Genomic DNA, 14273 nt, shown 5'->3' on the forward strand with positions numbered 1-14273 from the left:
TTGATTTTTTACAGTTTTTATTTTGTTCAAGGACAATTAGGGAACCAAGAGGATTCAATTTTACACATCAAAACAATGGGTTCACCACATCCACAAAGCAAACAGCCACATTTGAAAGGAAAAAAAAGGTGCGAGGCCTATCTTCTGTTCCTGGAGAGAATTATGATCTACTTCAACTAAGATCACCAAAGATGGTATTGGAGATCCTTCACACCATTAGGATGATCACGAAAGTGGAGGGATTGCCTATAGCCATAACCACCATCACCTACTTCAGAAGGTTTGTGAAAGCTCCTGTTTGGGTTTTAACGGCTGCCATGAGCACATTGAGTTTTACTAGGTAGGACAATAATGGAATGTCTCAAAAAGAAAAGAAAAAAACAGACAAGCACATACACATGGTAGGAAGAGTCATTTAAAGGGTCTAGTTTGAAAATGATAAAATCAACAAATCATTCTATTCTTGTGGGCTAACATGATTAAAGAAGAAAAAGTGATTTTTGACACATACCAGTGCTTCTTCCCGACATGTACATTTGAGAGGGCAAAGACATCATTGGTACATATCCACAAGGAGAGCAAATGTCTTTCAACATGTTTTTTGGCAACAGTGCCAAAAAAGTCAGTCATCACATCAGAAACTAACAAAAAAAATCATGACAGAAAATACAAAATGAAACAGAAGGCAAACTGGTCGACTGTTTGAGCCTACTCTGCTGTGTAAAAGTTTGGGACAGATGATTCATAAGTGCTGTGAATCACAGCAGAACATCCCTGACGCGATTAGGACCAGGACCAAGAGCCAAACTCTGCAAGTGCCACAGAGGAACAGAGATGGCAGACAGGGGATGGGAGGGCAGTGTATGTGATCTGGCAGCAGAACCAATTTGATTGACCAATTGATTGGCCTGAGATATGGTTCTTTGACTGTGTAAGTAACCATAAGGAACTGAGAATATTAAGGTGATTGCGTGCCCAGAGCACACGGTGGGGAAACGGGGGGGGGGGGGGGGGGGGGGGGGGGGGAGGAGGAGTTGAGGAGTGGAATGGTGGACACTGCCATGCTTCCGAAATAAATATGTGCCCTTTGTGTATATATATATTTACTATATATATATATGTACACTCTCACACACACACACACACAAGCGCACAATATACACACCCAGACTCACACAATAGATCCCAATATCTTCTAGTTTTTTTTAACCAACAAGTAACTGAAGAGTGCCACTCGTGTGGGACCAAGTGTGAGGCCAGCACAGACACCACAGACTGATCAACCTTAACAATGCAAACCTTTCAGAGAAAAAGCCTCTTTCAAAACAGATCATTTGAAATCAAATGGGTCTGAAACACTGGTGTCTTTTTTTACTACTACCAAGCACAGATGAGTACACTACATAATATAAGAAAGATGGAAGTTGCTCAGGGAGCTGGAAACAACTGCAGTTGGGTTACTGACTTAGAACAGTATTTGCTTTGTCATCACATTTATGCATACAATGGAACAACTGAATACTGTATTTTACACCATCCAACGGGATCACTACTTTGTTGCACCTCTCACTTTCATATATAGTACAGAACACCACATACAGTAAATTAAACAATGAACATGACATTTTCACATATGTACCATCATATATATAGATATATATATATATATTCTTACCCGAATAGACTTAAAGAGCAAGTTATCCTAAGACATTCCATTTAACTTTCAAATGAAAGATCATGCAGACTGAGTGTTTATTTCAAGTAGTTCTCACATTAAAAATATATAGCAATTTTCACCCCTTTAATATCTTGCCATATTTATCTTACACATAGAGGATGGTTATTTCTTTGCAGTCAATTAATTAATTGGTTCAGATTTGGAAATGGATTCTGTCCCTAGGACCAGTAGATTACCCAGATTTTGCACTCTTTCAAGACAATCAGACGCAAACATATCACTCTTCAGCAAATGATGGTTAAAAATGTACAAACAAAAATAAATCACAAAGAGAAGAAAAATAACATTTAAATAATGTACTATGTATTTACACATTCCATCTTTTGCACCTCTGCAGCTTCTGTCTTCCTTGGGACCTCCCAATCACCTTGTGTCTAGTCTCCCATTTTTACTTTTGATGTCTGCAAAAAACAAAAAGGTAATGTGAACTGAAAATAAGTCACATGAAACTGTTAGTCATCTGACATTGCTCCACATGTCTTCCTATTAACACAAAGTTTTACATTTGGTATGTTTGGAATTCCATGCATTTCACAAATACAACAAGTAGTATCGCTATAAGAAAATAAAATCCGGACAAGCTGAATAGTAGCATGACATGCAGCATAGTGGGTCTTGCTTTATCCTGAAGAGGTTTGTTTCCCTATACTGATTGACATATATTATTGTATAATAAGTGGGATAATATATCCCACTTATTAAACAATTTACTTGTCAAAATGAGGATATATTCCACAGAATTTTTTTAATGATTTTGTTTCCGTTTCTTCACTTCAAAATAAATAAATTTCAGGTGCTTTGTAGTTAAGTATTTCCGATTGTAACTCATAAGTTGTCATGAGAAGTGATTGGACTTTTTGTAGAATAACACATATCCAACTGACAAAAAACATTTGGGGTTGGTAAAGGATACACCTATGTTTTATCCAACAGTCATTTTCAGATTTTTGTTCATTCCTCATCCGCCCCAAGAAATAGTTTCGAACAATAGTCTTGGTGTCTACTGATGTCAAGGAAGGGAAAATGTCAAGCAAGTAGGCTATACAAATTATTATGTGCACATATACTGTAGCCTCTCGAGAGATATGCTGCATTACTTGGCAACAGGAGATGCCTAGACTAAGATTGAACTATTTTTTGGGGTGTAGGATGAACAACAAAAATCAAAATAAACAATTGAAAACACAACTTGATTAGTTGGTAGTAGAACTGTTGCATAAAAGCAATATGTGTCTTGTGAATGTGGGGTTGGTAAAGGATAGGCCTATACCAAAGTCCTTTTAGGCAAGTCCCTCCACTCGGCGGCCATATTGCAACGCTTTTTGGGCACTCATCGGGCATCCTATTCGGCAGAAATGTGCGTGCGCAAGGCTTCACGACACCAATCTTGCTCCAGCGGCGAGTTCACAACACATGATTGGCACAATGTCTTCACAACACACCATATGATTGGCTCAATGTATATTCACATCACACCACATGATTGGCTCAATGTATTCACATGTCAATGCTTTGCCGAGGAAGGGGTGGGATGTGTGTAGACAACGGCCATACTGGCGTTACAAACTAACCCCATGCATTTCTATGGAGGATTCTTTGAGTGCTGTGTCTCTTCATTAGAAAGTCTCTGCCTATACCGACGGCTGTGCCCTTATACCAATCTCACTCTCACTCGAGCCATAGTGCTTAAATATCGGACCTTGAACAGGGAAGCTACACCAGGCTAGTGTTGCACGGTGTATCGATACTAAAAAGGTATCGCGATGCCTTCACGCAAAAAACGATACGATTTCAGACGTTTTTAGAATCGATACTTTATTAAAATAATAACGTTCTGTGTCTGTGTGAACTGCTGTTCTCACTGCTACTTTCACGCATCTAGGCAAGTGGGCGTGTCAAGCAGGCAGCTCTGAGTGAGTGAGTGCGCAGCTAACGTCAACATAGTTCTCTGCCGACAGTTCTAGGCCTTGTGGATAAAACAAAAAGTGCAGTGAAATCTGCAACTATTTCGGATACATCGCAAATTAAGGCAAGCCATCAGGTACACAAAGTCATTTAAAAGCAGTAGGCTACGCATGGAACTTGGCTAAAACACCTCGCAGACATATCCCAACATTTTTAAAGAGTTCAAAGAACGACAGGTTAACGAATATGCTATAGAAAACACGACTACATGGTTAGTGCCAAGTTCTTCTCTTATGTTTTAGTCTAGCCTAAGTGAAACGAGTATGGTTCTCTGGGATAAAGCGAACCTTCCTTCATCAATAAATTTTGACGAGACATAACGAGCTGTAATCATTTTGACGAGACATAACGAGCTGTAATCATAGGGTGCTAACGTGATGAAAGCGCAATGTTCACGCCAGAATAACATTACCATAAACGATCTATTTCATGTTCGGTCAGTAGCCTACTACTGGTAATATTTGTCATAGCATGTAGACTGCAATTTGTTCAATAATTATTGCCCAGATGTAGGATAGGCTACCCGAAATGCGCTAATTAAAGCCCACAGCATAATACCACCAAAGCGTGTTGAGTCCTAATAATAATAGCGCCGTATTGTTACAGTACGTGCTAGCAAATCATGTTATCAAAGAAATAGACGTAATGTAGTAATGCACACAGATATATTGCAACAGGTAATGGTGTAGGCCTATCTGACGAAGACCTGAGTGGTTGGAACGTAGTACTTGTACACTGGGCGCAAAGAAGACTATCCTCACATTTTCCCCTTTGCAACTGTCAAAGAAATCCCATGAACACGGGAAGGCCTAGGGTAGCCTATACTGTACATCAGATGGCCTAAAGATTAGGCCCCTCTGCATAGCATTCAGTGATTTGCATGCAGTAATTTTAACACTGACCTTGATCTAGCCTAGTTTGGTTATTTAAAGCTACTTTATTGCCAAAACACAACACAATGTAAATGTACTATAACAAACATTAAAGGACTTAATCACAGAAAGTAGGCCTACTATTTTACTGAATATAAAAAAATAAGTTTAGAAGTTTAGAACCCAGAATTGACCTACACACTACAAAAGTGCACCAAATTTAACACAAATGACTCAATACACTTGGAGGAGGTATGAGTCCTTTCTTCTCCAGATATCTTAGGATTTCGCCGTAGTATCGTTTTAGTATCGAGCATCGTGATATTTATGGCAGGTATCGCATCGAAGTCATAATTTTGGTATCGTGACAACACTACACCAGGCGCGTAACTGAAGCGTTCTGTTCGCGTTGTGTCTGCTGGAAGTAATCAATGGAAGTAGCTACACCAGACGTGATAGCGGCACGTACATTCGAAAAAAATAGACCAGTCTTCTAAAATGTTTTTTACGCGTCACGAACGGAAAACTTCAGTTACGCGCCTGGTGTAGCTTCCCTGATAGGATGGCCCTTCAATTCAATGGAACTTTCTGCAGCATTCTGAGGGTCCATAAAATAAGACAGCAATAACTTTGGAATTTAAGCTCATGCAACCGCTACATTCTTGAATTTCCCCTTAGGGATCAAAAAAGTATCTATCTATCATTTCAGTGATGAAATCTAAGCAAGTGAGATTAGAATCATGATAAAGAGCACAACCATTTTCTCCCTAGAAAGTACCTGCAAGATGGCCACAATGACTCCAAAAAGGCCGATGGCACTGCCGAAGATTTCCACAATGAGGATTTTGACAAAGAGACTGCCATTCTGAGCATCTGCCAAGGCAGCCCCGCTTCCAACGATGCCAACACAGATGCCACAGAAGAGGTTTGAGAAACCGACAGTAAGACCAGCACCAAACATTGAGTAACCTGTTAAAAAATACACAGCATTATCATCAGTTAAGGCTGTACATTTCTTTTCAAAAGAATCTTCCTTTCTCCAACTAGGTACATTTCTCTACCTGCTTGGTAGTTCCTTGCTCCAATGGTCTCTGGTGTGGTGCCACTGAAGTTCTGCAAAAGAGAAGAATGTAGAAATAGCTCCAGACATAACATGGCCTTCACCTCATTGTTTTTCATCAAATGAGACAAAATTGTTGATAAATTGTAAGTAAGTAAGCATTTTATTTATATAGCACATTTTCTAGCACATTTTCAAATAATGTATTAAAATGTGAATAAATAAAGTACACAATAAAGTATTCATCATTTACTTTATTTATTTACTATATATTTTTAAGAGACTTTTGGTTGTGCCACTTTTTTTGTGCCATTTTTTTTGGGTGGTGAAATTGCAAATACAGTCTAAAGCCTGTAAATATTGCCCAGCCACTTGTTTAACCACAGTCTCCCAACTTCTTAAAAAGATTAGTCACTGAGCTGTTTACATCTGTATGTATTAGGGAAGCAGCCAACATTACAGGTTGTTTTAAGACACAAGGAAAAGCACCACAAAACTCCACATACTCACAACTCCAAAGAGTTCAAAACTGAGTAAGAAACCTTGCAAGTTGATTTAGGAACAGATCTCTTCATAAAACTCACCTCTGCCATGTTGCTAATGACAATAGCCATAATAATTCCATAAATGGCAACAGCTTCACAGAAAATGATGCTGTGGAAAATTATTTAAAAGTTATTCACAAGTTTCAACATTGGCACAAAACTTACAATAAAAAGCCAAGAAATAGTAGAGTTAAAGGGGAAATCAAAGACAAAATAGAGTGATCATACCTGACAAGATTCTTGGTTTTTATTCTAGGGGCCTTAACACCACCACCAATGATGCTGGACCCAGTAATGTAAATTCCCCTGCAAGAACATGTATAATTAAGTCACACATGTCATCTTCATGCCCAGCTAGCATGTGATGACATACTCTGCCATACTCAGTCAACAACAATAGATATTATGGTATGACTGGCCACCTGGTTGCCTACATAAATATAAATGTGTGTATAGGTACATGGCAATGTTTTGCAGACAAATTTTCAAACATTACTATTTGGAGTGGTCCTTGTGTTCCTCAAAGGGTGAAAGGTGATTACTCGGGCTAGCCAAAAATGTACAGCCCAATGCATATGTTCGCACTACTGTGTCAGGTTTTCTCAGACCAAAAGCTGTTGATTACTCATTGTCATGGGCTGGGTGTCAGTGAGTAACTTAGGAGTTGATATTATATGGTCATGATAACGATGATGTCACAATACAGCAGTTCTGCAATACTCAATACATTGCAAAAGATTATCCCACTGCTTGGTTGAATTTCCCATTGTCCTACGTAATTTAGAACGACCATTAACCGTATGTTATTTGCACACCTATGAAGTAGATCCATTTTGTTGGACGTATCACACTTGTATATTAATTCGCCGAACTCGTTATAAAGTTTAAATGAACACGTTGCATCCGAGCTGTAAAATGCAGACGTTCAGAACATGGCAACATTGTAGCATATGACGGAGGTGGCTTTTAGCTAGATTGATGACAGCAGGCTAAGTAAAATAGCAATGTTTCAAAGCTAAAGTTCATCAGAATCTTGGGATACGCCCGCTTGACAACGAAGAGATAGAACTAACGACTGGCCTTTGGCCGTAGCAACCATCCATTTAGAACTAGTAACGGCAGTTTGTCCTGCAAGTTGAGAAATTAGTTGATATGTGTTGGAAGAAAGTAGTTCTACAAACAAGACAAGTTTTAGAGATTAAAACGTTTAAATTGTAACAGGAAATGAACACAACGCAAGTGACAACAGTGGAATAAGAGGGATAATGGACGACACGGTGGTCTGTTCACAGAAGTTAATGCACGGTCGAGGTTGTAAAACGGCCCCGACGCGAAGCGGAGGGCCGTTTAAACCTCGTAAGTGCATTAACTTCATGCAATCCCTTACTTAATCTACAATATGTCATGATGTCAATGTGAATGGAGGAAGAGGAAAACGGAAAACAGATGAAATTATGTATTTCTCAATGCATTTCACAACCGAATTGAAACAGAGTTCTAGCTTAGTCTAAGTGCCGCTTAGAAAAATAAAAATAACTGGACAGGATTACTCATTCACTTGATAAGCACCCCCTCACATGAAAGTGACTAGTAATGACTGGTAAGTTAAAGTGGCGGATGAGTTTGTTTAGTAATATGAATTGTAGAATGTAATATATCTCAGTAAAAATATTAACACTTGGGGGTAGGGTTGGGTATCGTTTGGGTTTTATCCGATACCGGTGCTAAAACTATACTTTTAAAACGGTGCCGGTGCCGAAACGGTGCCTGAACCGGTACTTTGTTTTTAAAATATTTTAAATTAAAATGGTCTAAAGCATGAATTGCTTTTTTTTATTGACAAATTTGAACATGAAATTGAACTGTTATATTCAATTTAATATCAATATCTCATTGCAAAACAGCTTGCCATGCATGCACACACAATGGTAAGCTCTGCTTTCAAGTTTACCCAGTGTAGGCGGTTTGCCATAAGGTATGTTAAAACCGCTTGCCATAAAACTGCCAGGTCATGGACAACGGCATTTGCAAGCAAGTTAATCTAATCTACTTTCCAGTTAATTCAGTGTGTTGCCAAATGCTTCAAGAAATTGTGTAGTAGTTTTGAACATGTTAGGCTACATGTCGGTGTAGAAGTGTTAAGATTCCCAGCAGAAGGCATTTTAACAGCAACTATGGCTATGCGCTAACACCATCAGCTGAGTTTAATTAGCGATAACATACGGTGATGGTTTCGTAGCCTCTTTGACAGCTCAGTGACATCAGGTATGTAACCTACATATTTGTTTTTGCCAGCTAACTTTTAACATGATCTTCATATTCATTGTGATGCTATATGGACCTCATGCACATGAAAGATTAATATTATGCCATTATGTTGTTTAACACACCGTGAAATAAAGTTTTCACCTTACAACTTTGCTGATAACATTTCAAATAAATGTCAGTTAGGGTATTAGCAAGGATATTGTGTAACATATAGGCTAGGCTAGCCTACTGTTGATGTTGTTTCATAGCCTTTTGCTTGTGTGTAGTTAGGCCCACTGCTAGATTTTGACAGGAGCTCGCGATATCGCTTTAAAGTAAGCTACTTGGGCTCACGCAAGCTGTCAAACACTGTCCACTCATGTGGTGCACCCCTCTGGTTTATACATCCAGTGTTTATCATATGTTAGCTAACTGTATCTGGATGTGTTGCTATCAGAGCAAGAAGTTAGAGATGGCGCATGACATGCAGTGATGCCTCGGTTTAAAAAAAATAAAAAAAATAAAAAAACGCTATTTAAGCACCGAAATGAGGCACCGAAATCCACGTTGTTATTCGATGCAGTTACTACCGTTTTTGTCGGCACCGGTGCCATATTAGAACCGTGTTTCGGTGCCCAACCCTACTTGGGGGCCAGCGTGTTGATAGTGCATTGCAAAAAGAAGGTATACAAAATATTACCGTATCAATATTTGGTCACACCTCTAGTTATGTCACATGATTTCGGCCATAAGTAGAGGAAAGCCAAACCATAAACAAAATTAAGCATTGATGCAATCATGCATACTAAAAAACATTAAACACATTTCAAAGACTTGACTAAAACTTAAAGGTGACGTCAGCGATTGCGCATGACGTCGCATTTATTTATGTTTATGTTTATATTTCAATTTCTTAGCAGACAATTTTGTCCAAAACAACATACATTATATTTTAACCAAGGACCAAACAAAATACACCAGAGAGGTAGCTCACCCGTACCTTCAGTATTCCCAGAGAAACTCCACACAGGCTACCCAAAAAATGTTTTGTTTGTTTTTGGAGCCTGTGCTGGAGCCTGTGCTGCCTACAGCGACCGTTTATTTTATTTTTTTAAAGAGTACTCATGAGGTGGGCAGCTCATCGTGAGAGCAGATCGTAAGATGTTTGCTGAATGTTACAAAATGTTATGGGCTTGAAATTGCACACGATCACTGACCGCACCTTTAATGTTGCAATAATGCACTTTTAAAAATGCTGTACACCATGTTCATTTCCCATAACAGAGCCAGTATTTTACAAAAAAGATGTTTAGAGAACACTGAATGGACAGCTTGAGAACTGTGTGGACTGTGGAGTAGTTTGGATAAACTGACAAAATGTATATTGGATTGGAATTGCAAGCAGTGGCAACTAGGGCTGAACGATTTATTGCATTTGCGATAATATCGCGATATGATGAAACACGATTTTCAAACCGCAAAGGCTGCGATTTGTAATATGTGACGTCACCAAAGCGCATTTATACTTGCGCTTGCCGACGCGCCACCGACTCTTCTCACCGACCATTGAAAAAGCAAAAAACGTAAACAAGAGGACCAGCTAACAGTGTCAAGAAAGGTCTGATCAGTAGAGCTACTTTGGTTAAAAATAAACCTCTTCATTACCTTTTGCCCGAACCTGCCATGTCCCTGGTTCTAGTTCATAATTCCCCTGTGCTGCTACTCTGGCTGGTAACTTCGTTCACTTGTCCAGCTGACGATTAAAACTCCACGACTGTTTAGGCTGCACAGCAGCCATTCACCTGTGCACTGGGGACTTTGTTTACTGGAGTACAGTGACAGTGGGGGCATTTGCGATATCCAAGGGGGTTTGCGGTCACAGGTAATGAATTGATGCATAATGTTATCCGCAAGTAGTTGACACGGCTAACCACCAAAAACCCAGCTGTTCTAACATTAGCTTACCAGCTAAGGCTCTAGGCTACATACATGCTGCTAACTGCTGATAACTTTGCCTGTTTAAAGAGTTTTGTCTCCGCGATTGGCTTTGTTGTGATATGAACAAACTAGTTAATTTGCATGCATGCGTATTGCGCTGCGGTGTTGATGATGCTAACCTTTAGTTAACACCGAGCCGAAAGGTCATTCGGCCGCATTTATTTGCGCTACAACAATCTACAGTAGTTTGTTCCGATTCACGTGCAAGTAGCCTACAGAGGAGAGGAGCGGGTCTGTGTGTGTGTGTGTGTGTGTGTGTGTGTGTGTGTGTGTGTGTGTGTGTGTGTGTGTGTGTGTGTGCGTGCGCGTGTATGGAGAGCACAGGACAATGAGAAGCCGTGTCAGTGCCACTGCATGTATTTGTTAACTAACGAAAGAAGGTCATATCTACATGAAATAGAAACAAAATAGAAACAAATCAGAATCATTAAATGTTTACAAGGCTGGAAGTTCAACAAATATAGGTCTACTAATGTGATTAAAATAGTTAAATAAAAAATATTTCATTCATCAATCTTATTCAATGACCTAATGCCATCATAACATAGGCCTGGGCTCCAGGAAAGAACAGTTTATGTTTAACTTTTTTTTTAACATTTTGTGTTGGTCATACTATAGAATAATATATTGCTTGTCTTTGTTGAATAAGACAGAAGATAAAGAGCTTAAAAATAATAGCATATCGCATCGCAATCGCAATATTGGTTAGAAAAATTGCCACTTGTGGTCCAAACTCTTTTTCATTTATTCAGTTATACTTCCACCTATTATTTTAATAACATTTCATGTATTTTCTTAATATTCACAACAAGTTAAATTAAAAGTGATGGTGGTCCAACAGTGGACCAGATGTGGCATGTCACCAACGGTATGCCACCAGTGGTCAAATATCTGCAAATTTGATTTTGCTATCTGGGAATAAGCCGTAGCAGTGCCTGAGACATTGTCAAAAGTGAATATAAAAAGAGAGACCAGGGATTTTTCATTATTTCCACATTTCAGGTTCACCAGGAACTTATTGCTTCCCTAAAAAATATTTTAGAAAAGGGAAGTGGGATATTCTTACCAGGCTGCCCCAACGACAGAGAGAGATATGGCCAAGCCAATCCCAAGGCTTGCCCACATAAACGGAGAGGTTTCTGTCAAAAACCTACAAAGAGACAAAATGAGACCAAATATTTTAGTTCTATAAGAAATTGCCCTGAGCATGAGATAAACGAACACAATTTAGATGTCACAGTTTAGAAATTCCACTATAAAGTTCTACAATGCAACTCATACAAGCTACTAAAAACTTACCATGCAACATCAAAGCGAAATCCCAGGTCAAATATTGTGTAACATATTCCTGAGGGGGGAACCAAACATACACGTTTACAAAGCTGGCCAGAAATAAAGGAGCAGAAATGTTTCGGGTTTAATGTTGACGCGGGGCGCCTTCCACAAGTAGCAAGTATGTGGCAAGAAAATGACAACGTTTTGTTGAGGGTGTGTGTGGAAGTTCACCGGACCATGGGAACCTATGGTCTAGCGGTACATTTTAATAAACAAGCTATCGATAGCTAACTGTCCGTATGTAGTTGGAGTAAGTGGTCATCCATATGCCATATCCGTGTTCCACAATTTCTTTTGCGTTGATAAAGCTCGACCTCATCTGATAGCATTTTACAAAACAGTTAGCAACAATGGCCAATTACACCGATAGACATTAAAAGAAACACAATTCATGTCAAGCTATTAATTACCTTGGTAAATAATCTAAATGTTGACTGTAGTCATTCGTTGCGAGACATCTCTAACGTTAGCTATCTCGTTAGCTAGCTAGAAGCTAACGCTCTAAGCTAACTGTGTACAGGTTAGCAAGGTGGCTTCATACCTAACATCTTCTCATTTGGTTAGCTAACACTCTCACGAGAAAACAGCTGCATTGTAGGTGATTTTTGGTCTACAAGATTACATCGAGCTACTTACCATTTTCACCGGGAAATGTGTTTGGTAAGAAAACGTCCGACTGCTAATGACTAACGTTTACTTACCTACGATGAGAATTGTACTCCAGAAGGCCAAAGTGACCCCGGTGTAGAGAATAGCGTGTCCGTTCATAATGCAGTCCAATAAAAGCGCCACTTTCGCTGACTTATTAGATACAAGATCGTATGTACAATCTAATTATTCTACAAATACTAGCTAATGAATAAAGGGTAGAAGGATATCGATCCTTCAGTCTTGTGAATGGGAAGAGCGAAGGATGAAAATCCTATACCCATCAAGAGAGAGGGGAAGTCATCAGCTGATCATGTGATGTACTTACTTGTGCATGTGACTGTCAAATAATACGTAATTCTACTTCCTCATTGCAGAGGTAGTGTTACGCCAAAGATCTTAGAGCGAGCACTATGCGTCTTTTTGTGTCTTGAAATGTAAATTGCCATATGAAAATGGCGTGGGTCCACACTAAGAAAAGATGCTTGATTCAGGCATTTGTTTTTCACAAAAATAGCACACTATCACATTTTAATGATCCAATATGCAGGTTTAGGTCTTTTTCTTTTTAGACTATTCCATTCCCATTAAAACTGTGAGAAACTGTGAAAAAGTGTAAGATGAAATGATGATTGAAAAAGGGCTACGCAACTAATAGTCCAGTTCTGCAAAGGCTTCTAGGCCATAGCAGACAATGGATGTACTTGACTAATTTGACAAAAATGTTGCCACATGAGGTCGCCGTTTCACTGGGTAGGGGCAGGTGCAACACCGAATTCTGGAGAAAATCTGTGATATTCTCTATACTAGTTTGCGCAGTAGAAACCTGTTGGATTGAGTTTAAATTGAATTATTGATGCAAACATCTTATCATTACACAAGCGAAGGAAGGTGAATATAGTGTGGAGTTTATTTTAAAATGCTGGTTATTCACATTATTAAAGCTAAGTTGCAGACAGTGCACTATTTCATTAATTTAACACGTAATTTCTGTTGTAGCTCTCTGAAGAAAAGAGGTTTGCAAGTTTGTTTTCCAGCTGTGTTAAGTGTAAATGGATGCAGCAATCCTGAGGTAGGCTAAACAAGGACATGGAGTTCACGTGAACTGGAAGCCAACACAATATGGCCAAAGGGGTAGGCTACAATCAAGATGCACTGTCAAGATGCTCAAGGCAGGGCTAACCAAACAAGACATGCTTAATGACAGATGCACGAACCATCACATATGACAGTATTTCATACAAGTTCTGGATCCTAATACGTTGTCAATCTAAAACTATTTTCATTGCACCAGGCTGATCTGCGTGATGACCTGGAGAGTAACCCTGAGTGGATAGATATGTGGGGATGTGGGGAGTTCTGGTTTATGTGCCCACCTGCACTGGCAATGCTGTGTGTGTTTGTTTGTAGAACTCACTTCTCATGACTTGTTTTAACTTATCAGGGTGAATGCTAGAACCATGTGTTTCACTCTTCTTGAGACTGAGGTTGGTGGCGATTAAGCCTAGGCCTCTAGTATGACGTTCAGTCGTCGGGACGACGACTCTTTTTGGAGGGGGTGTATGTGGGGATGTGGGGATTTCTGGTGTATGTGCCCACCTGCACTGGCAACCAGTGTGGCTTGTGTGACTGCAAGCGTGGTCACATGGGGCAGGTCACATGACTAACTAGGAAGTTATAAAGTTTGGTTTGTTGAGAGCTCACATTCTCTTGCTGCTGCCACCACTTGCTCTTTGTGACTGTTAAGGTCCCCTGTCATGCAGGTAATGAATATGATGTTCCATGCTGTGTGTGCGTTTGTGGGCGGGCGGGCAGGCAGGCAGGCAGGCAGGCAGGCCGGCCATATGTCACACATAAACATACAT

At 39.6% G+C, this 14273-nt stretch overlaps 1 protein-coding gene across 1 annotated transcript; it reads right to left on the reverse strand.

The window, feature by feature from the left end:
* Nucleotides 1-12708, reverse strand: atp6v0b (ATPase H+ transporting V0 subunit b). The gene is made up of 8 exons (XM_076293622.1): nt 12462-12708; nt 11725-11773; nt 11492-11575; nt 6409-6486; nt 6220-6289; nt 5637-5688; nt 5354-5544; nt 1-2139 (listed from the first exon to the last, which is right to left on the reverse strand). The coding sequence occupies exons 1-8, from the start codon at nt 12526-12528 to the stop codon at nt 2113-2115; spliced, it is 618 nt and encodes a 205-aa protein (XP_076149737.1). The 5' UTR covers nt 12529-12708; the 3' UTR covers nt 1-2112.
* Between the last annotated feature and the right edge of the window lie 1565 nt (nt 12709-14273).

This window comes from Alosa pseudoharengus, unplaced genomic scaffold (assembly GCF_046254945.1).
Source record: "Alosa pseudoharengus isolate Yale_2024_CS ecotype anadromous, Long Island Sound unplaced genomic scaffold, YU_APseudo_1.1 YU_APseudo_1.1_scf_2, whole genome shotgun sequence".
Classification (NCBI taxonomy): Eukaryota; Metazoa; Chordata; class Actinopteri; order Clupeiformes; family Clupeidae; genus Alosa; species Alosa pseudoharengus.